We start from the raw sequence: 22,478 nt of genomic DNA, 5'->3' as shown, positions 1-22,478 counted from the left end.
ATGACTAGTGCATTCCCTGGTTCGAAGGTTGCCCAACGTGGTTTCCCCTGATCTGGCCCGATCGCCAGCTAGTGAAGTTTACAAACAATATCACGCAGGGTCCGAGCTGGGTGGGTCGGTGAAAATTCCAGATGTAGGTCTGGATCGGGCTTACATACGGTAGAAACCGAAATCGAGGCGCGCCCACCAGGTGCACGGCATCCATCGGGTCGGCATCTATCGGGTGAGAGACCTACTGCGTCGCTTGAGCGGACTAGAAAGCTTTCTAGGAACTATCATCAAGACTGTTTAGTTCTTTGTCGATTTCTCTATCAGCGACCTCGTCCGCAAAGCTGGAGTTCCGTACTTGGCTAGCCGCTCTTCCATCATCTTCCTCCTGAGATTCGACTTGAGCTCCTCCACCTTCACGCCATTTTCCTAAATAATTCTTGAGGGTGACTGATGTTTTCTTCAAGATGCTGTTGTCAGTAAATGGCTGAAGATGATATAAAATTGATCTTCTATTCTTACCAAGAGTGCAGTCTTCATCCCTTGTTCAAGTTGCTCCTCTATTTCAACACCGCTAATATCTCATCCTCCGTAACATGCCATTCTGAAATCCGGGCTTTTCTTTTGACGAGTTGTCTGCATTTCTTCGTGGAGAAGGGCAGTATTCAAATAGCCCGTAGGCTTCTGCTTCTTCAACATTGTCGGTCAAGGTGTGAACATCTTCTGGGAGTTCGGCCTGGTTCTTCTCACTGGCACTACCTTCGGCGTTTGCAGCCGGCATTGGAAGATAACTGGCCTCTGGGACCTGAGCGGACCCATCTTTGATATACTGAAATGCCCAACACGAAACGGCCATCTTTGACTTGGAAGCACAGAACTTATGGGCTTCATTTCTAGGCTCGGACCGGCTTTGTTAGAGGCGGTTCCATCTTCTGCGGTTCTCCTTCGTTTATTGTCATCGCCGGTGAGATATGAACCACGCAGAAGGCGTGGCGGTTGACGGTTGATCTTGATGATGGGGAGAAATTCTTTTTGATGAGGTGAACTGATACTGGCACACGACCTATCGCTTCAGGGGCACATCCACGTTTTTCAGGCATTCGGCCGCTAAATTTGAACATCGCTCGCTTAATTTATAGGGTTTAAGTCGGTGAAGGTGGTGACTTCTGTCTACCCCTATCAACTTTGTACCTTAAGTTGCGAAAATCACTCCGCTGGCAATTTAAGACTCTTCGGCTGAGAAAACGGATCCTATACTTCTCCATTAATGATCTCTTATATAGTTTCCCCGTCCCAGTCGTTCACATTTGAAGGCTCTGATCGCAGCAGGGGCCGCGCCTGAACTAAACCAAGCCGTGTCTTTCATTGGTGCCCTCACCAGCCTCCTCACCCCACTCCTCCGCCGAACGTTGCTCTGCTTCGGGAAAATTACCCCGACAGCGCGACCGGGTTTTGCAGGCCAGCTTTCCCCATTCAACAACATCCTGCATCATCGCGGATGGAGTATTTCTGCGTGCAAATCCCAATGGTATATAAGGTTTGGGCATATCTCCTTCTTTCCACTTTTCTCACTCAAGCTCTTGACCTTCTCAATCATGGCAGCAACCCACTTCAAGCTTAACACAGGCGCAGAGATCCCTGCCTTAGGGTTTGGGACATGGCAGTCACCGAAGGGAGAGACGAAGAAAGCAGTTGCGTACGCCTTATCAGTTGGATACACACATATTGATTGCGGTACGTGATCGTGGCCCTCTTGAGACTCCCAGCTGATGGTGGCAGCGTACTGTTACGGAAACGAAGACGAGGTGGGAGAGGGGCTCAAGGAAGCATTCGACAGCGGCATCAAGCGCGAGGACATCTTCGTCACCACCAAGTTGTGGTGTACTTACCACTCCCGAGTGGAGGAAAATCTCGATAAGAGCTTGAAGAGCCTGGGATTGGACTATGTGGATCTGTATCTGATGCATTGGCCTGTGGCCATGAATCCATTCGGTGAGGACTGGACCCCACTCTTCTCCTCCTCAGCTCCGTAGATCGCATGCACTAACGATTAATCATCAGGAAACGACGAGAGGTTCCCTAAGCTGGTGGACGGGTCGCGCGATCTGATCAGAGAGCATTCGCACATACAGACATGGAAGTCGATGGAGAAATTGCTGGCCACAGGCAAGGTCAAGGCTATCGGAGTTGCGAATTATTCCTTGCGATACCTGAAGCAGCTTCTGCCCGAAGCAACGACCGTCCCTGCCGTCAATCAGATTGAGAACCACCCCTCTCTACCACAGCAAGAAATTGTGGATTTCTGCCATGAGAAAGGGATCCATGTCACCGCATACAGCCCACTTGGAAGCACTGGCAGCCCAATGATGAAGGAGCCAGCAGTCATCAAAGTTGCTGAGAATAAGGGAGTCACACCTGCGTGTGTGTTGTTAAGCTATCACAGTGAGTTCTCACCGGGTTGAATATTCATGTGTCCATTTTGCTGACGACAATGGGACAGTTGCTCGAGGCAACTCTGTGCTTTCCAAATCCATCACCCCTGAAAGGATAAAGGCCAACATGCAGATTGTGAAGCTGGACGAGGGCGACATGAAGATCCTGGATGACTATACGGCTGAATTGACGAAACAGGGGAAGCTCACAAGATACGTCTATCCTGCCTTCGGAGTTGATTTCGGATTCCCAGACAAGTCATAATAGAGACGCCTCCGCACACGCTCTCGAACCATGTGCGGTATCAGCTGAGAGGAATGCTTCTTAAGCGAGCACCTTCAAGAGCATGAGACAAATAGAATAGTGGGATCAATTTGATGGACAACCACCTCACAATTTTTTTCTCACTTTTATCATCAGACCAAGACTGGGTTTCAGGTCGCGGTTTTCATTATCATCTTCCACATTACTACCTAAGGCTCCTAGTCGGCGTCTCACAATCCAAACGAAAAAACATATTTCCACCATTTTCCGCACTCATCAATTTCACCTCAGTCATAACCAACAACATTAACACACACCCCTCTCCCCTCTGGCCCCTTTCTACCTACTTCTCTCTTTCCCCTTCCCCTATCCTCACCTCGCATCTACAACATCGCAAACAAAACACCAACAGCACCAACCATAACCGCACTGAAGCTGAACTGCTTCTGAGCTGCCCCGCCAACCGGCACCGTGTACGTCGGCTTCGCAACCGACGTCGTCGTATTCTGCCCTGCGTAAGTCGCCACGGTACTACTCGACGTCGTAATCGGATAACTCGGAGGAGGAGTCGAAGTCGAAGTCAAAACATACCCCTCTCCGGAGCTGGTCATCGAGGTAGGAACAGGGTAGCTCGGGTACGAGCTCCCTACATGTCCACCCGGGGAGGACGTAGTCGAGGAGGTGGTGGTCGGCCAGGTTTCATAGGGAGTCGGGGATTCATAGGGAGTCGAGGAGGAGGTCGTCTCCTCACTGGAGCTGGAGCAGGACGTCGTGCTTGATGATGGGGTCGGCGTCGAGGACGGGGTTGGGGTGCTGTAGTCGGACGTCGGGGGCCCCGACGTGTGGTGCGGGTAGCCCCAGGGGTTGGTGAATGTGGGCCACCATTCTTTCTCGGGGAGGGCGAGGACAGAGGGGGCGGCGAGCAGGGCGCTGGCGAGGAGGGCGAGGGAGGTGCGCATTTTGAACGAGTGACCTCCTTCTTTCTCTTTATATCCTTTCTGAAGTTCTTTAAGGAAGGGGATAGGTTGAGGATTGGGTATCGAGTGAGAGTTGCAGCGGTAACGAAAGTGGGTTTCTTGGAAAAACGAATGTGGGTTTGCCTGTTTTAAGGAACAATCGATTGAGAAGGATAGGGAAGAAAGTTGGCAACAGCAGAGCGCAGTTTTCTATATATATGTGTGTGTGTGTGTGTGATGGTCCATGCCCCGGGCTGGGTGGGGATGCCGCTGGACCGCCTACCTCCGCCTCCATCTATACACCCCAACTTATTATTCGTAGGGGTAAGCCGGTGACACAGCCATGTACGTTGTACAGTCCCTCTTCAATCCCTGTCCTTCGTCACCGCCGACTTCATATCCCGAACTCTGAGTATCGCTCTTTGATTGCCTTCTCTATGGTTCTTGTTTCTACCTACTCATCCCAGCCAATCGCTGCACTCCTTCCCTTCCCCAGAGGTTTCGTCTTTAGTGCATCAATCGAGAGCATGGTCTCCCAGGGCGTCAATTACTATGCGGGTCTTGCGGTACCTGCATATAATTATGTTACGAGTTATTGTTTTGTTCTTTAACCGACCAATCAGACGAGTGCTCTAAATTGTCGTTTAGGGGATATAAACGAGCGGAGTCGTGAGGTGTGACGATGAGACGGGTTGAGAAGGTTTTGCAGGGCTTGGGAATAAGTTCCTGCGTCACTGATGCGCTAATCCAATAATGGGGGGGCAATTTGGGAATTAGAAGTCGGAGATTAGATGCGGAATATAGGGAGTGTATTTCGCCGATGCTTGGTGTTCGATATGAGTGTGCTTTGTAGGGATGGTACTTTATATTACAGCCCCAGCACGTTACGTAAAGTGTGTAATTACAGCCCCTAAGTACTTTACACGTTATATTACAGTTATGTGACGCACTAGCCCGATACGGAATATACTATACCTAATTCGGAAGCGGTATGCTCCGGTAGTAAGTTTAAATCTTTATAGCTAAGAAACTCTCTATTATTAATACTCTTACTACCAGGAAATTAATTACCATTTAACGAGCTAATATACTAGCTAATAATTAGTAAAGTATTCAAAAGAAGGTAGAGATCTATAAAGCCTTTAATAAAATTCTAGCTAGTTAAAACGGAATAGTCTCTGACTATACCTATTACCGATTCTGCAAAAATAAGAAGAAGCTATTTAAGTAAATATGAAATACTACTATAATAGGCAAGTATCTCAAGTAATATAAGTAATATTAATAATTTTTAGTTAATTAGGATTAAATAGAGAAAACTAGAATAGCAGGGCTATTAATACTAAGGGAACTACTTTAGATAAAGCTTATATTTTCCTCTTAACTAAATAAGAAAAAACAAGATATACTAAATACCCTCTTTAAAATAGCTATATTTACTTCTTATATAGCCTTTTTAATATTTAATATACCTAAATAGGAAGCTTTTTTTACTATAATAAGCTTTAAAATACCTAAATAATATATAATTATAAATATAATTCTCGATTAGTACTATACTAAAATTAAGAGTAATATCTTAAATATTTTTAATTTCTCCCTATTTCTTAGTATAGTTTCTAATAAATCTATAAATATTAAAGGATATTAAATCGAGAATATTTCTATTATTTATAAAGATATATTATATAATTAAAGTAATAAGAGCTTAGAAAATAAAAATACTTTAGTAGAAAATATAGTTCTGGATTATAAAAAGAAAGCCCTTAAATTTATATAAAAAGATCTTAATTAATTATTTACTTTCTATTTAGATATATACCCTATAATATAAAGAATTTAGAAGTAATTTACTAAGCTTTTAGAGCTAGCTTATATATTTAATATTAGATATAATTCTTATAGCTAATAGCTTATTATTAGAGATATAATTAATCCTAAAGTAATTAAGGAAATCAAGATTATATTAGAAATTCATGATTTCTAGCTTGATTTTTAATTAATTATTACTTAGTTTAGTAAGAAAAAGACCTTATAACTTAGTATCTTATATTAAAAGTAGCTTAATAGTATTAGTAAAGAGATTACTTTACTACTAGTAATAAAAATATAATAGAGTACTTAAATAAGCTTCCTAATTCAAGTAATTTTTACCTCTAATATTACTTTCTAATACTATTCTATTAAATCTATTTTAAAAAATAAATCCTATCTAAAAATATATATAAAAGACTCTTAAATTAATATATCTTTAAAATTCCTATAGCTTATAATAAGTAAGAACTTTTAATATAAGTTATAAGAAATAAAAAGGCTACTAGAGCCTATATATAATTAGTAAAAGGCATTAGAATTAACTTATATAAACCTCTATTATATATACTAATAATAGATTAATTTATATATATATTTTCTATAATTTAGTAATCCTATAAAGTTTGCTTTTATAGAGAATATAAGGGCATATTTAGAGCAAATTAGGAAATATAACTTTGAGTTTAGGCTTAAAAGGCAGGTTTAGGACATTTATCTTTTAATATATATTCTTAATTCAAGTAACTAGTACTAATAAAGCTAATTTAATAAAACTAATTAAAAGCAAGTTATAAATTATATATTCTCTTATAATAAAGCAGATATTTTAATTACTTTTTTTAAGTATATATTAATAGAACTAGGCTTCTATTTAATAAAGAAATATTAGGTATATATAAATAATTCTAAACTCTTTTAAAATCTTACTATAAATATATTCTAATATTCTCGATTTTTACTAATATTTTATAGATATCTAGAAATAAAATACTTATATAGCTAGCTCTTTAAATTATTAATACTACTATAAATTTAGTAATATCCAAATAAGCCTTTTTAGTTATAAATATTCTCTATATAAAATTACGAAATCATTTTTCTCTTTCTAAGCTTAATAAACTTATCTTTATTTATATTAATTCTTAATCTTTATATACTAATTATAATAATATATATATAAATAGAAAAGCAAAGGTAAAAGTAAAGTAACTAGAGAGAATTAAAGTAAATAATTTACTTAATCCGGATACTATTAAGATATAGAAACTTGATTTGAAAGACGATTTTATAATACTTTAAATAATATTTCCGGAAGACTTTAAAATAGACAAATTTATATTAATTAAACTAATTATAAGGAAGTAGAGGCGGGCTAATACTATAATTAAAGCTATTCCAGAGATTCAGGATATACTTTAGGGCTTATAGGAGTTTTAAGAAGATATTAGTACCAATTTTCAGGGCATTTAGGACCTAGAGTTTCAGGTATTTAGAAATAATTATTAGGATCACGTATCCTGAATTATACTCTTCTTTATATACGAATTATATCCTATTTATACTTACTTTATACGAGATTTACTATGTTTTATAACATAAAGTATGACTACTTTACGTAAAGTATATAAAGTATAAAGTTTACTATTCCTAGTACTTTAGGGAGTTATAGTGCCGTGAAAAACTAGTATCAATCAGTGCCGTTTATATCTAATCCTCTATAAATGCTTTACTCTCCTTACTTTAATTACTAAATAATAACGTATTTAAGTATAAATCCGACTTTCAAAAGCAAAAGCACATATTCTAATTACTCTATACCTTAAGTCTTATAAGTTATAAATGCGTGGATATTAAGTTATTAAGAAATCGAGATTTCTTTAATTTTTAGTATTCTTGCGCTCGCAATGCCTGCAGCCCCTCAAAAACGCCCAAAAACGCTTAATAATGCGGTTTTCTAACGTTTAATCTACTATCCTTTAATTTAAACTCTGCCGAATCTAAAAAAAAGTTACTTCGATATATAAATAAGCTTCTATTAGGTGTGGAGTCATTTATATAGAGAGGTAGTATATTAAAGGCTAGAAAACCGGATTTTAAATGATTTTTAATAGGGTTTGCATATACCTAGCAAAAACACGTGAAAATTATTACTTTTTACTAATTTATATGTAACTTCTGAACTATAAATTTAAACTATAAGAGAACCAGGAATACATAAGATCTATATAGTTACTATAACCATATAAAATTTGACTCTATTTAATTGCGTGGTTTAGAAGTTATTAAAGTAAGTTTACAAAATCAAGCGAGTCTGAAAGAGCATGCGAACAACTGAGAGTGCGTGGCGCCAAATTAGCTATCACGCTGGCTTTTCAGGGCGCTATCCGTTCCGATGCGGCCAGGGACGACTTTCGCGAAAAGTCAAGAACATCACAAAGCCTCACATTGCTAATCCATTTCACCTGGCTAAATACTTATAGGAATTAAAGAAAACTTTATTTAATTAGCTCAAAAAGGGTGCTTTAGGAATCCTAAAGAGGAATTAAGTTTTATTATTTTTCGTGGTAAATTATTTCAGATTAAACTGATGAGAAAATTCGCTTTACGAAAGTCGTCCCTGGCCGCAGCGGAACCGTACTGCCCAGGCTTTTTGGCGAGGAAGCCTGACCAAAAATCAACGAAACTCGCAGAATTTGAAAAATTATAAAGTATAATCTGAACCGAGATCTTAAACTTGTTATAGAACTTTACTTATTAATTTATTTTCATTAAATAGACTTTGGATTTCTTGTAATTATTCAAGGAATTATTAAGGCTATAGTATTTATGAAACTGCTCGACCACTAATTTGAGAAGGTATCAGAAGAATACTACGTACTTATAATATTATAAAGAGAGTGACTTTTGTCGATGCGCCTAGCCAGTGCGTCGCAAATTCCGACACCCACTGGTGGTGCGGAATATGGGAATGAATTCGAGGTGAAAGGTTCAGGTGAGAGGTTTTGCCGTTTTCCGTTTGCCGTGTGGTGATGAGGTGGTTTTCGAGAGTGTGACTTGCCGCCTCGGAGAGTCACCTCGTGGGTCGGGAGGGGATGGGAAGGGTTGTTTGAATATAACGTCGCCGGATGGGATTGATTTCGCTGTTGGTGTTGAATTCATCTGAATGTTGGCAGCGTCTCGTCTCAATTCTTTCGACGGAGTTTCTTCTGAAGGGCGCAAGTGCTTGTTCTCATCCTTGCTCACGAAAGACTCAGCAAGAAGATACTTCCGATGCGTGAGGAGCTGGGATGGAGAGACGAAATGGGAGACATCAATTCCACAAAGAACAAGAAAATTGATGTGACGCGAAGATTTGGACAGCTACAAATCCTCGGAATCGAGTGGGTTGTGGACCTAAAGGCCAATCAATGGCTTGGAATCAAGACCACAGAAACCGGATCCTTGAGCTTACGGTTCCCTTGCAAGTAGCTGGGAGTTCAAAAAGCTCCAAAGTTCAATCATCTCGATCTTTGCGGCTCCTTAGTTTCTACTAAGATCGTCCAAGGCCCTGAAAGTAAGCAAGTAGCTGTACCCACTCTCCTGTTTCCCCAGCCACTTCCCCACAAGAACTGCAGCCCCACAATTAAGTACCTATGTGCTGTACTCAGAATCTCTCCCTAATATCCGTCCCTCATTCGTCCATAACAAGCCCTCTGACGTAGAAACCAACAAAGAGAATTAAGAAATATCCCGAAACGGGCAACGCTCTCGGAACTGGATTTAAATTGGATGACTGGAGGCTTAATCCAGCTAAGCTCGTATGCACATGTAACGCTCACCTGCGTTTCATTTGAGAATTGAGCCTAGAGGCTAGCAGCCACGACGTCGGGTCGGGATATCTGTTCGGTCTAAGATCTGAGATGGGAAGACGGCACTCGCCGCCAAACGTACGGTATTGAAATTGATGGAAAGATGTAGAAAGAAGAAACGCTTTTGGATTGATGGGGCTGGGTCCCTGACTGAGCAATCTGGCTCGAGTTCCTCCCCTCGATGACTGGGACCACTTATAGACGCCGAAACTCCTCCCCAGTCATTGATATTGTACACACAGTATCCATACTCGTACAGACCTTCCCTTGCGAGGTCCTGCGATTTTCTAAATCATCACATCCGTCATCCGAAATTTTAGACCTCATATGTCTCCGGCTGCTTCTTGCTCCTCCAAGGCTGGGTGAACAGATCCTTCAAACCCAGCCATGGGGTATTGACTGGACTTTCAGGGCCCGTGTAGATGAAGAAATCGTAAAGGAAGGCACCGAACGAGCAGCCGAGGAAGGGGGCAACCATAGGAATCCAGAAATAGTATCCCCCTGCACTCCAAACTTTGTGACCGTAGCCTACAATATAACTCATTAGACGTGGTCCGAAGTCTCGGGCCAGGTTGATTGCGTAGCCGGTCTCCCATCTGCAGACCTGCGTTAGTGATGTGCAGCAGAGAGGTGAAGTAAAACGTACCCAAAGCAAGCCCCCAGTCCAAAAATCAGGAAAAACAACGCAAGTGGGAACAACATTCCTGCGCCAGACTTTCCCATAGCTCCTGGGTTCGAATCGTCCTTCAGCGCAAAGATAACAAACATCAAAATCGTGCTTGCAATAAACTCGCTGAAGAACTGACTCGCTTTTGTCAAAAATGCTTGTGGATATGTGCAGAAGATGCCAGCTGTAGCTGTTAGTGAAGGCGGTACGGTGCGAATCCCATGGCCCTCGACTTGGTTGATTGCGTTGAGGTAATTTGCGTATACGACTCCTGATCCGGCGAAACCACCTAAGAGTTGAGCGAGGAAATAGATTGGGAAGCGTTTCCAGGGAAGTTTTCGGAAGAGGCAGAAGCAGAAGGTTACTGCTGGGTTCAAGAAACCACCTGAGTCTCCAGCAACGTATATTCCTAGCATAACCCCAAGACCCCACCTACGCAGACGTTAGAAACAGGGTGGAAGTAAATGATAAGTGATGACTTACCCCCAAGAAATGCTCTGGTATGAACCGAAGCCATTCATGCCAGGGGCTGTTTTCTCTCCACCACTGAGCAACACCTGTGCCACACTGCCGTTACCAAACAGGATCATGATGAAAACCCCAAAGAATTCGGCAAACGGTTCTCGGAATATCACCCTCACAGAGCTCCATGTCAGGCTAGACGATCTCGGAGTCAGTTTTGCTTTATTAGGCAGGAATTTGGGGGTTGGCGTAGTGTTTCACGACGTTTTTGCTCTAAACACATCTCTAGAGAGGAGAAACACCTCGTGGCATATTGGAAAGAGGAGATTTGGGCTTAGAATGCCACGTACTGATGGTGGACATCATGGCCTTCGAGGATTGGCGGCTCTGCCTCTAAACCAATCTTTGTCCGTATCGACGAGAGGACGCTGCTGTGCTCTAGTTCTTCATGGGTCTTTGTTGAGCCAACCATTGTGTTATCCGTCTGAGCAGTGGGGGCATGCGCGAGGTGGTAATTTTGTGGAACCGGACTTTGAGCATCCTCTCGGTGTTCGACATGTTCGTATTTGGGTGAGTTGTTGGAAGGTCTTCGGATGGAGGGGCCTGGACCAACTGCATTTGCAGCTTTCTCCTGGTGATTTTCATTTGCTCTCTCCGAGTTCTGAATAGGATCGTTTGGATCCTTAAGACTTGGCCCTGTGCCATATTGGCCTTTCTCGTCGTGATTTATCTTGGCCCAGTCCCGTGTCTTGGGGCTCGTATCAGGCGAGTATGCTGTATTGTCTGAAGACATTGCGAAGGGGAAAGTATAGACCTAATATAAATTGTATAGTAGAAAGATAGAAACTACCTAAATTCAGTACGCAAGACAAAATAAAATGAGATTGATGTAGCCAGAGGAATGCTGCAAGTAAAGATTACGTTTGCCCCGCGTTATCTGATTTCTCATCGTGATCTCGCACAACGGCACAGAAAACCGGCGTCATCGTGCTGCTGAGGCCACATGCCAGAACGCACAACGTCAGCGCCTTACCAGAATAGAGCAGGTGTTTGCATGGCTGCCCCCGAGCTGCTGTGAGGCTCTCCAGTAACACCATTTAGAATTTAGTCGGATGGGCATTGGCAAGTACCACTTGGAGAGCTGAGGGGCCTCAGATGATAGGATTGGGAAGTTTGGTCCGGGTGACGATCGATCGGCAGCTCACAATCCAAAAAAATCTAATGAGGGGTTTCTCAGATCAACGATTCCATGACATCGAAATTCAGAAAAAGTGTATAAAGTCCCGGTGCATTATCATACTTCGAGAATTCTCTGGCAGTCTCAAATGCAGATGGTTATTTCTGATACCGGTCAACTTGAATGTTGAGTAAATAACGCAACGTGTAGAACAAAGAGGGGCATCTCTCCGCGGTGCCGATAAACGCTGTGACGCCAGATATTAGAGGTGACGAATAGAAGGCTGCGGTGGCGGCGTGAGTTCTGGACTTTCTCGAAGTTGGCCCAGCTGGGATAAAAATGGGCAAGCATGGTCGATTAGCGTTGATGTGCCATGGGGAAATGGGGAAGGATTTGGAGGTGTCGCTGCTTGGAGGTGGCGGATTCGGCAGTGATCGGCGATGCATCTCGGCCTCTTACAACACAACTCCCACCATCCATGTCCATGGCTTGAGCAATGCTCCTGGGATTGGTCAAGTGCTGAGCGGAACAATTGGTCTCTCGTCGGGGACTCGGCGACGAGCAAGAGTGACAAGGCTATCAATTAGCCTGGCTGATATGGCCATTGGCATCGTCAAATACGTGTCGCGAGTCGTGCCTAAACCTCATATTTTCAAAATGTCCCGACCGTACTCCCAGGGAGTTTGATGTTGTTATGGTGTCTCTCGCATATACCACGTCTGCAGTCTATGTGACAACGTCGAGACAGGCTGAGTTGAACGTCGTACCAGGTGATGTGAACTAAACACAGCGCTCCGAGTCGAGGCTAATTCAAAGAGTACGTTCGGCAACAGACAGAATATCTTCTTCGAGTCTCAATATATGCCACGGTCCCAAAGCCAAATCGGGGTTGTCTTTCGGCATACTGAGAGAACCAGCAACCATGTACGCAGGTCCTAACGCCGATAGCTCCATTTTCACATCCGTGACCTTCCTCCCCTTGAAGAAGATGTTGAATTCTTTCACGACTTCTCCCCCCACCAATGAATTGGCCTCTTGAATATCACTTGCTGCATCCGGTGCCTGGACATCTGAAATTTCTAGATCCTTCAGCCAAGGAGCCAGAAGCGCTTCGCCTGTCATCTTGACATAGGCCTCCCTCAAGCACCACATGGCATAGAATCTCCTCAGCTTCTTGTCGACCACAGAATTGCTGTCAACCTGCGCAACTGATTCCTCGCCATCTACTGCAGTGACCTTAAGGTCGAGCTTCGCATTTCTCCACTGACATCTTGAAAGAGCATCCTTTGCAAATCCCCTCATGCTGACGTCGGGCCTGCCAAGATTGATAGGCACAGGAGACAATTTCATGTGATTCAACTCGGACTCCGCAAAAACATCTCCATGCATGTCCACCCAGTCGAAGAAGCCTTTCGTCTCAATGTGGGCGTAATCATGCCTTTCTCGCTCATTGGCACACACGACATCCGTTCCGACGTCCACTCTGGCATCGAACCCAACAGAAGCGATGAAGCTGACAATCCCAGCTTGATGGCTGACGTTGAAATCCATGGTCACGGGCTTCGTCGCACCCTTGGGGATGAAGCAGGGCTTCCCATTCGTATCCCGAGAAATGGTGCTTTGTGGCCAAGGAACGTTGCAATATTTGGTGATGGCCATATGCTTCAGCAAGTGGGAAGCTAGGCTCATTTTCGCGTCGTTCAGGTGGTAATACTTCAGCACCGAAGCTTGTTCAGATTCAGAGAGCAAGGACAGAGCTCGTGAAGCCTGTATTTGTGAGTGACAAATCACGAAAAATGTTGGGAGATTTGATGGCGGTGTACCACCGTCTTGAGCTTCTCCACTTCCTCCTTGGGTTTGAGCTTCCCCGGTACTGGCCATAGAGGTCGGGTATCAAGAATCCATTGTATAATTCTTGGGCCGGACTGCCCGTCATCCGAGGTGTCCACCATCGAAGAGGTCACGAATCAGTTTGAGATAGGAGAATTTCAGTAAGAGGTTGTCCGCGGAATGTCGATACGACTTTCTTGATGATTGAAGTTGAGGATCGCGGTTGGGTTTCCGAGCGACGAGCACAGTTTTGAAGATTACAGTCACGTGTTGGGCAATACTTAAACTGAACCAAACGAGACTCGTGTTATTAGTTCCTCCTCAAATATCTTGGTATCAAGTCAGTGAAGGTCTTCCTCCTCTTCTCCCACTCCAAAGAGGTCAAGTACAGAGCCCATATCACGTGAGGCAATCAATTTCCGAAGGTAAGCACTAAAATGGGACTAGAAAAGTGGAAACATCGTTCTGTGACCTTTCTCCCTTATTAACACCGTTGTCCAATATTTGAAATTCCACGAGAGAAGACCTGGTCTCAAGCGTAGAGCGGAATTCTCCAGATGGATTACCAACCACAGTGTCCCGCAACAAACCTCGCGCTCAAGCATGACGCGATACCGAAACGCGAAATCAGGACGTCCGAGACCTCGAAAGAAGAAGTCTCAAATCAGATGTCAAACCGCAGCAGGCCGACCGGAGCTGTTATTATAATCGCTCTCTGCGGCGTTTTAAAATGTCCGGTACAGTATTATTGGTAAGCGGCATGTAGGTCGTGGTGCCTCTCTTTAGCCCCATCGGAGTCCAGTTGCATTATTCATCAAGCTATATATGACAGATCCAAATCGCAATTCCAGTACCACTCAACTGCTATCTCTCGCCTAACATCTGAGCATTCTAATTCGATTCTCTCGAGAAGAACCAACATCGCAGACAGCTCCAAGCTCGCAGACGCAGAGCTTCACCCAAGATGCCACCAGTGCCAAATGCCAGGAAGATTTTGGTGACAGGCGCCACTGGGAAACAAGGAGGGGCTGTACTCGAAGCTTTAATCGCCAGCAAAGCGCCATTCCAGATCCTCGCCCTCACTCGCGATGCCAGCAAAGCACAATCTCTTGCCTCAAAGCCCAACGTCACCGTTGTCCAGGGTGATATCACGAACCCCGCCTCGATCTTCGAAGCCAACAAACCCCTCTACGGCGTGCTCTGCGTAACTGTCCCGGGCAAGCATGGCGCAGAGGAGGCACAAGCAAAGCCCCTCATCGACGAATCGATCAAAAACGGGGTCGAGCATTTCGTATTCACTTCTGTGGACCGAGGAGGAGACAAGAGCGAGACAAACCCTACAAACATCGAACACTTCGCCTCGAAGCATCGAATTGAGGAATACCTAAAAGAGAAGTCTGGGAATGGAAACAAGATGTCTTACACAATTTTACGACCTGTGGCGTTTATGGACAATCTCAACCCAAGCTTCTTTGGCAAGGCGTTTGCAGGCATGATAGGTGGACTGGGCAATAAACCTCTCCAGCTTATCTCTGTCCATGATATTGGCTTGTTCGGTGCGAGAGCCTTTACAGATCCATCGTTCAAGAACAGGGCGATTGGACTGGCTGGTGACGAATTGACGCTCGCACAAACGAAGAAGGTGTTCAAGGATACAATGGGGTCTGATCTGCCACAGACTTATGGCTTCGTGGGCTCGGGCATTAAATGGATGGTCAAAGAGGTGGGAACTATGTTCAATTGGTTCCGGGACGAAGGTTACGGTGTTGATATTCAGGCCTTGCGGAAGGAAGAGCCCAGACTGCAAGATTTCAGCAAGTGGTTGAAGGAAAGCAGCAAGTTTCCCAAGCAGTAAGAATTCTGGTCCTACTTTCCAGCTTTTATTATGCATTCGTATTTTCTCTATGGTTTGGGCGTTCCAAGGAGGTGTTCTGAGTGTCTTCGTTTACTGAGATTTATTTGATGGTTGGATTTGAACGCCAACTTGGTCCACGATGATGTTATGTGCAAACTCACGCGGTAGTGATCTTTTCTAGTCTGGCTTTGCATACATTGCAATCCCTTTGTTTAGAAGGATTCCCAAGTCTGGAAAGTCCAGGCAAAATAGAGGTATTTCAAAAGACATTTTCGGACAACGCCTCTTATTTCCAGCCAACATCGTCTTGCAACTCGGGATTAGCAAATGACTGCTGATATTGCCGTACTGCAGCTCCTTCTCTCTCCAACCACCTCAACCAGTACACAGTCACGTGTAGCCGCACTAACACTCTAAGCGGAGATACTCTCCGGTATTTCCGCATCTTCTTCCACACTCCAGAGAGGCCACCACCCATTATCACCTTTTGATGTGGAATTGAGTATCTGCGGCAGACGCTAAAAATAAGATTTTCAATGAATCCTCTCGATGTAAGCATGCAGATTGTCCTCGGAACGATTGGCTCTTTGCAAGTTGAAGGGCAAAGATTGTCCCGTCTGCATGGGGGAACTTTCTTGGCGGTTGGCCCGCGCGCTGATAAAGTCCTCACTCTCCAAGGCGTACATCATGCAACGAGAAACTTAATTCCGGATCTCAAGATAGCCGAGGTATTTATCTATATATAAACCTCCATACTCTTCCACCATTGTCTTTACCATTACCAACCTTGGAGTACAATCTGCCTCGCCTGCCTCCTTACATTGCGTTGTGGTTCGTCCTTTCACCGCCTTTGGAATTCTCGATCTCTTCACCTCAGGACTTCTTCCATTCGCATTTAATAAGATCTTCTGGTTAAGATCACTAGCAGAATTGAAATCTGAAAATGGCAACATACCGCGCCTTGGTTCTCAAATCAACATCGGAGCCTCTCTCCCTCGATGTGCGTCCCATACCCACCGCCGTCCCAGGAAGTGTCATCGTCAAAGTCCTTGGCCTATCCGTCATCCCATACATTGCCGCAGTTTTAGATGGCTCGTTACCCTACGCCATTTCTATGCCCATGGTACCAGGCTCTAGCTGCCTCGCTCGCATCCACTCCATCGGCCCCGACGCAATCTCTCTCACGCCTGGCCAACTCGTTTACTGCGACATGACGGTCCGAGCCCGCGATGATCCCAATGCGGCAATCTTGATGGGTCTACACGGAGGTGCTGCTCCAAAACTCATGGATGGTGAATGGAGAGACGGCCCATATGCCGAATATGCCAAATTTCCAACCGAGAACGTCTTCCCCCTCAATGAGGAGGTTCTTCTTGGGAAATTCGGCTACAGCATTGAGGATCTCTGTGCTCTACCCAGTAAGCTTTCCTCCTCATCATCTCCACATTCGTACTAACTCTGAACCAGATCTTCTCGTCCCGTTCGGTGGACTTTCAGAAATCGATGTTCGTCCAGGAGACACCGTAATAGTTGCCCCCGCAACCGGTAAATTCGGCGGCTCGGCCGTCACGACTGCCCTCGCGATGGGTGCCAGTGTCGTTGCCTGCGGCAGGAATGCTTCAACATTGGAAACGATGTCCAGCTTCTTCTCACCCACTGGCTGTCTGTCCACGGTAGTCCTTACCGGTGATATCGCAATCGATACCAAAGCCATGGTCTCCGCCTCAGGAAACAACGGAAAAGGAGCAGATGCTTTTATCGACTTCAGTCCCGCCGTAGCCAAGGGGGCATCTCACATCAACGCGGCACTGGGTGCTTTGAGGCAGAAGGGGAAAGCAGCGTTTATGGGTGGCATTATTGGGGGAGTGGAGATTGACTATAGCATGGTGATGATGAAGAGCTTAAGGATTCAAGGCAGGTTCATGTATGAGCGAGAGATGATTGTTAGATTACTTGGAATGGTTGAGAAGGGAAATTTGAAATTAGGAGAGAAAGGGACAAATTTCAAGACTGTGGGGAAGTTTGGGCTTGACAGCATTGGAGAGGCGGTGCAGGAAGCGAGCAAGGCGACTGGTTGGGGCAGTCAGGTTGTGCTGCTGCCGTGATGAGGATTGCTGTGGATGATTTTAGCATTATGGTAGGAGTCATGCTGCCATTGAAGCCGCTCTTTATATATTTATTATGACTTCCCATATTGGTCAGTTCCAGCCGTGGTCGTGAGCGCCTTCTTTTCACCTCCCCCAGGAGAAACAATCACTGGTGAATCAAGAGCAAGTGCTCCGATACGCAGTTCCCGCCTCTGTTACATCCTGTTCGAATTCCGTTCTCCGAGACCCGTGTTTCCAGTAGTCCGACGTAAAAGTAGTTCCATCTGGAAAAGACAATAGTCAGCCTTTCCAAGTCACTTGGCTTCGCTTCGAACAATAGGGGCTTCAGGGGTGCCCAGGCGCTAGGAACCGGCTAAGTGATCGCTAAACAGACCAAGAAATCTTAATCTCACCTCATCTCATAATTCGTATCCTTCCATGTTCAGCTTTGACACGTTGGTTCACGTATTCAATAGTCTCGACAATTGACCATTATTGCGATAGGATGGGGTCCAAATCAGTCACATTCACCTTATTGGTCCGAATGAACAACAATTGTTTCACATAAGTCGTCAGCCCAGGCAACAGGGCAGAAGGGTTGTGGCCAGATATTGAAAGGATTATGACTCCTGCGATCATTGGGATGAAGTGTCCACGGTGATAGAAGAGCACTTTCAATCATCTCTCGAGTTATCTAAAGTCTAGCAATTATGTTTGCTCCCCGATTGTACGCTCTTTTCTGCATTCTGAGCCTCCTGGTTGCTCCCGGCTCTTGCCTCATTCGCTGCCCAAGTCTCGATGACTTGAGTCGCAGTCAGGACATCCCATTAATCGACGGCAAATCCGAAGATTGCGGATTTGAAGGCCCATTAATGGGAGACTATGGCGGCCGTTCTCCAATCTCAGAGCTGACCTTCGACTTCAGCAAAGATGGCTCAGGCCTTACCCAGCAAATGCTCAACTTCCTCATCAGTCCAAGAGCAGACCCCAACAACGTGCGCAAGATTACCTTCAAAGGTCGCAACTGGACTGGTAACCTTCCGCTGGTGGAGCATGCTTTCAGCAAAATGCATGGTCTGAAGAAAGTACATTGGGAGATTCGCCAGCCTCTGACCGATAGCATCTTGCACTCTCTCGAAGAAAATAACCCAGAATCCAAGTTGTACTACAACTTCCATAGTTTCGATAAGTATATCAAGGCAAATTCGTCTTTGGTCAACTCTAAGCTCTTGTACTCGTCGAAGGGAAATATCAGCTATGAATACTATGCAAATTACGAGCCTTTGGATTTTGTTTTTGCAGCTTTGTCGAATGCATCAAATATCAGGGAGCTCGATCTCTACCTTCACGCAGAGGGATGCGATCGGAGCGTCGACAATCCCTGGGTATTTCCTTTTTTAACCAATCCCTCCACACGGTTTGCACCACTAGAAGTACTAAAGCTACAAGGATACGAGCTAGATGAGACGTGTGATTGGGGAATTGCCTCGGCATGGCGAAAATACCGTGCTGAATGGAATGTTGTAGAACTAAAGGAATACGAGGGCGATGACGGCGATGACGCAGAACCGCCTCCGCGGCCCCGCTCTCCCAGCACTGAGGCATCTCTCTATCAATGCGGCTAGTGGATGGGCTGCCACACAAGACGAGATCCTTTCCTTCGTGACGAACGGAACAACGAACCTTCTTCACTCACTCTCGCTCCAGAACATGGGTGCCGAGTCAGGAGACAAACTCATCCAAACCCTTACATCCTTACCGAATCTCACACAAGAACTGAGACATTTCTCCTACGGCGCTAGTGGAGAGAACATTTTCTTCCTCGAGCAGAGCAAGCTCTCCCTCCTCTTGGCTAAAAGTCCAAAACTCGAGCACTTGGATCTGAATGTCCCTCGGGACTTCAACTTGTCACCGAATATCTGTGGACTTCTGAACGATATCCTCTCAACGCCAACACTCAATCATTTAACATTGCGATTTCCGACTCCGGATGAGCATTTTAACGCGCCGGGTATCTCGTACTACGAGTATGAGGATTCTTAGTCCCAGATTACTAATAAATCGAGTGATATATACCATGAAGTGGATCCGTTGATTAATTTTGATACGGTGACAAAGCTCTTCGATGATATGAGAGAAGGAAAGGAAGGGGTAGAGCTGGAAGAGCTGGAATTTTACGTGGGAGAGTGGGATAGGAGATTTGATTGTGGGATGTTAGCGAATCACCCTTTGAGGGTTGCGTATTGGAGGTGTACGGTAGGCCAGGGCTGTCAGGGTGAGCAAACCAGAATAGCCTGAATTGTTGTCCTGCGTCCTGTTCTGAGCTAAATTGTTCTCGGTGCACGTGATAAGCAATACCCCTTTTAGTTGAAAATTTGTTTGTTAATTAAATCTCGAATTGCTTCAAGAGCTCAACAACTACCACTGGAGCATGATGGGGATTTTGAATAGGAAGATTCAGCCCCAAGAGGCTCCATGTGTGGAAGTGTTCAGTTGCTGGCCTGGAATTCAGCAGCGGTGTCCTTTCTGGACTGTAGGGAAGCATGCTTGGAATTTCTCCACCAGCGGGATTGCACGAGGCCGTATCATTCTTTGCATTCCAAAATATCGTGCTGCCAGTGGAGTCTTCGAAATTGGCGTTGTTCCGGCGAAAGAGAGTACATTGAAAGCAGGCTCGCTTAGAAAGCTCATTCACTGTTTACTTGGTGAATTTCAAGATTCCATCATTTCCCTTCCCATTCGCAACATCCACAATCCGTTATCGATCACGCAACATAACTTGATCTCCTTCTTTCATCTCAATTTCCACCAATTCCCCTAGGAACAATGGCTTACCAAAGCCAACTCCAGGCCTACCTGGCGTACAAGGGCTGACTTGAATCACAGGAGGTATTGAACCCTTTCCAGGGTGAGAACTTCAATCAACTCCCAGGCACCACCCCCAGCAATACCTCAACAGCTTCTGGGGGTACAATGGCTCTGTGGAGCCAAATGGTTACATCGTCTCGAATACAGCTTTAGTGTATACCCTTCAACTGCTTCGGTGTCTCAGCACTTGGGAAGCCTCGATCCTACTTAAACTCTGTGGTAAGGGACCTTGACACGAGGTCTGAGTACTCCGTCTTGTAAGTTAAAGAGTACCAGAAACAAAAACGTCTGAGAAGGTCATCTGGATCGAAAGAGAATACCTATCGACCCAATTTGCTATCGATGGGTCAAAATATGACAAAGCTTACTTCACGAGGCTTTGGTGTCAAAACAAGTGCAGAGACTATAAGAGAACTTGGGTGCTGGTTACCTTGGTACAAGGCGAGAATCAATATTTCCCAGTGTGTGAAAAAATTAATCTGATTAATTGATTAATTCATGAATATTCATGAATAGCGTGAATAGAATTTGATTAACATGATACTTATGTAATTTGATTAGATTAGAATAATTAATCATGATTATTCATGAATACCTTGATTAATATACACGTGACTACATCACGTGATAGTCTAGCCTAATTAAGTAAGGTTCCCGCTCTAGCACTGCCTTAGCGAGCTTTTCTCTCTAGAAGCAAGGTAGCACTAGGGCCTGATCCTTACCTAATTAGGCTAGCCTATCACGTGCTGCGGGCACGTGTACATTAATCAAGTTATTCATGAATATTCATGATTAGCTTAATTAATTCGTGAATAGAATATGATTAATGAGAAAATTTCATGAATAGATTAGATTAATAGCCATTAATCTAATCTAATCTATTCATTTCTCACACTGATATTTCCGATGACAACGGCGCATCGTCCGACAAATGTCGAGTCGATGACAACAAAACAAACTTGGCAATCAAGGAACCTTTCACCTGTGCCTGTTTAATAGGGGAAGATTTTGACTTGAGTTGATATTCTACTCAGTAGTGGTTAGTAACGTTTACAAGAAGGGACAGTAGCCGTACCCATGCTTTTCGAGTCCCCCAGATCTATGAAGCATTGCAATGCAAGCTCAGTAACGCTCTCGATGGGGAGAGCGTTGCTGAGATAACCGATCGGCTGCCGCCAGCTTTATCCCTTCGTCCGGTAGAAACTGTCCACACTAGCAGGGGGGCCTGGCTCAGGGCGAAAAGGCGATAGATGACTAATAGGTTTCTAAGCAAAGGCACACGTTTTCGCCCTGAGCCAGGCCCCCCTTGCTAGCGTGGACAGTTTCTACCGGACGAAGGGATACTTCATGATCAATTGTACGCGCAAAATCGCAGCAAATCAAAACGCTCAAACCCAAATATCGGCTCTCTGATTTGCTCGATTTGCTCGCTTTGAAGTGCACGGTCCAGTGTAAAGCTGGTGGCAGTCGATCGGATACTTGATTGGCAGGGAAGAAATTTCGTAGCATCTGTGTCGTTTCGTGTAGCCTAAGCACTTCATCTACTTCGGCAGTGGTTTGGAGGTAATATCGTAGGTGTTCAATTAACCCTTCGAGAGGAACAACTCGTGGAATTATTTAAAGAGACCGAGCTTAGATGTTCCGCAACTCATAGGACATTGAAATTGAGGGAATATACATATTCTAGGAGTCTTGGTGTTTTTGCTTGGCGTAAGTCTTGTATATTCCTGACCATTAGAGCTGACATCTAGAAACACAGCTTCTCTCCTTGACGGCCCCTTTTTTTCTCTCACTCCCAGTTGCTGCTCTTACTTGCTCCTTCCTTTCTCAACCAGTCCAATTCTCGCTCTCTTCTTTCTTTCGTTTGGAGTCGCATCTGAGGTTCCTCGTTTATCTCTAGCCTTCTTAGGAGCAGATCTTGACTCGTCTGCCTCATCACTGACTCCTGATGCACCACCCGCCTCCTCGGTCTTTTCTTTCTCGCTGATGTCGCCCTTCTCCGACCTCATATTCTGACATAGCCTCTTCTGCAATGCACTTACCAATTCCGGCTCAAAAAACCTCTCGCTTTCCGGCTGATCATCCAGCTGCATATCCCAAACACTTACCCAGTGAGATCCCCACAAAGAAACCTCTCTCACCCTAACTTCCAAATCCGTCAATCCCATACCCGCCAAAGCATCCAGCCCTTTAACAGGACCACTCCCAATCCGCTCATCCTTCGTATC

General features: G+C 44.7%; 8 protein-coding genes across 8 annotated transcripts; 5 read left to right on the top strand and 3 right to left on the bottom strand.

Annotated features, from left to right (window-relative positions):
* Positions 1 to 1,583: 1,583 nt before the first annotated feature.
* K444DRAFT_540295 (Aldo/keto reductase) lies at positions 1,584 to 2,685 on the top strand (the record flags this gene model as incomplete). Its single annotated transcript, XM_024875700.1, has 4 exons — positions 1,584 to 1,722; positions 1,768 to 1,980; positions 2,050 to 2,430; positions 2,489 to 2,685. The coding sequence occupies 4 exons, from the start codon at positions 1,584 to 1,586 to the stop codon at positions 2,683 to 2,685; spliced, it is 930 nt and encodes a 309-aa protein (XP_024731052.1).
* On the top strand, positions 2,382 to 3,579 carry K444DRAFT_136466 (uncharacterized protein). Its single transcript, XM_024870515.1, has 2 exons — positions 2,382 to 2,430; positions 2,489 to 3,579. Exon 2 carries the CDS (start codon positions 2,799 to 2,801, stop codon positions 3,462 to 3,464), a length of 666 nt encoding a protein of 221 aa, XP_024731051.1. The 5' UTR covers positions 2,382 to 2,430; positions 2,489 to 2,798; the 3' UTR covers positions 3,465 to 3,579.
* Positions 3,580 to 9,620: 6,041 nt separating this feature from the next.
* K444DRAFT_646461 (aquaporin) lies at positions 9,621 to 10,905 on the bottom strand (the record flags this gene model as incomplete). The annotated part of the gene is made up of 4 exons (XM_024885202.1): positions 9,621 to 9,900; positions 9,951 to 10,403; positions 10,455 to 10,628; positions 10,784 to 10,905. 4 exons carry the CDS (start codon positions 10,903 to 10,905, stop codon positions 9,621 to 9,623), a joined length of 1,029 nt encoding a protein of 342 aa, XP_024731050.1.
* Positions 10,906 to 12,283: 1,378 nt separating this feature from the next.
* Positions 12,284 to 13,683, bottom strand: K444DRAFT_618598 (4'-phosphopantetheinyl transferase). Its single transcript, XM_024881356.1, has one exon. The coding sequence runs from the start codon at positions 13,489 to 13,491 to the stop codon at positions 12,421 to 12,423; it is 1,071 nt and encodes a 356-aa protein (XP_024731049.1). The 5' UTR covers positions 13,492 to 13,683; the 3' UTR covers positions 12,284 to 12,420.
* A 617-nt stretch (positions 13,684 to 14,300) lies between these two features.
* On the top strand, positions 14,301 to 15,438 carry K444DRAFT_136386 (nucleoside-diphosphate-sugar epimerase family protein). The gene has a single exon (XM_024870514.1). It carries the CDS (start codon positions 14,405 to 14,407, stop codon positions 15,293 to 15,295), a length of 891 nt encoding a protein of 296 aa, XP_024731048.1. The 5' UTR covers positions 14,301 to 14,404; the 3' UTR covers positions 15,296 to 15,438.
* Positions 15,439 to 16,238: 800 nt separating this feature from the next.
* K444DRAFT_634908 (putative isopropanol dehydrogenase) lies at positions 16,239 to 17,400 on the top strand (the record flags this gene model as incomplete). The annotated part of the gene is made up of 2 exons (XM_024883806.1): positions 16,239 to 16,713; positions 16,763 to 17,400. The coding sequence occupies 2 exons, from the start codon at positions 16,239 to 16,241 to the stop codon at positions 17,398 to 17,400; spliced, it is 1,113 nt and encodes a 370-aa protein (XP_024731047.1).
* A 582-nt stretch (positions 17,401 to 17,982) lies between these two features.
* K444DRAFT_136366 (uncharacterized protein) lies at positions 17,983 to 19,410 on the top strand. Its single transcript, XM_024870513.1, has 2 exons — positions 17,983 to 18,109; positions 18,308 to 19,410. Exons 1-2 carry the CDS (start codon positions 18,093 to 18,095, stop codon positions 19,005 to 19,007), a joined length of 717 nt encoding a protein of 238 aa, XP_024731046.1. The 5' UTR covers positions 17,983 to 18,092; the 3' UTR covers positions 19,008 to 19,410.
* Positions 19,411 to 22,014: 2,604 nt separating this feature from the next.
* K444DRAFT_618594 (uncharacterized protein) lies at positions 22,015 to 22,350 on the bottom strand. The gene has a single exon (XM_024881355.1). The coding sequence runs from the start codon at positions 22,341 to 22,343 to the stop codon at positions 22,059 to 22,061; it is 285 nt and encodes a 94-aa protein (XP_024731045.1). The 5' UTR covers positions 22,344 to 22,350; the 3' UTR covers positions 22,015 to 22,058.
* Positions 22,351 to 22,478: the final 128 nt, after the last annotated feature.

This window comes from Hyaloscypha bicolor (genome assembly GCF_002865645.1).
Source record: "Hyaloscypha bicolor E unplaced genomic scaffold K444scaffold_136, whole genome shotgun sequence".
NCBI classification, from domain to species: domain Eukaryota; kingdom Fungi; phylum Ascomycota; class Leotiomycetes; order Helotiales; family Hyaloscyphaceae; genus Hyaloscypha; species Hyaloscypha bicolor.
This window is presented reverse-complemented; position numbering and strand designations above follow the sequence as displayed.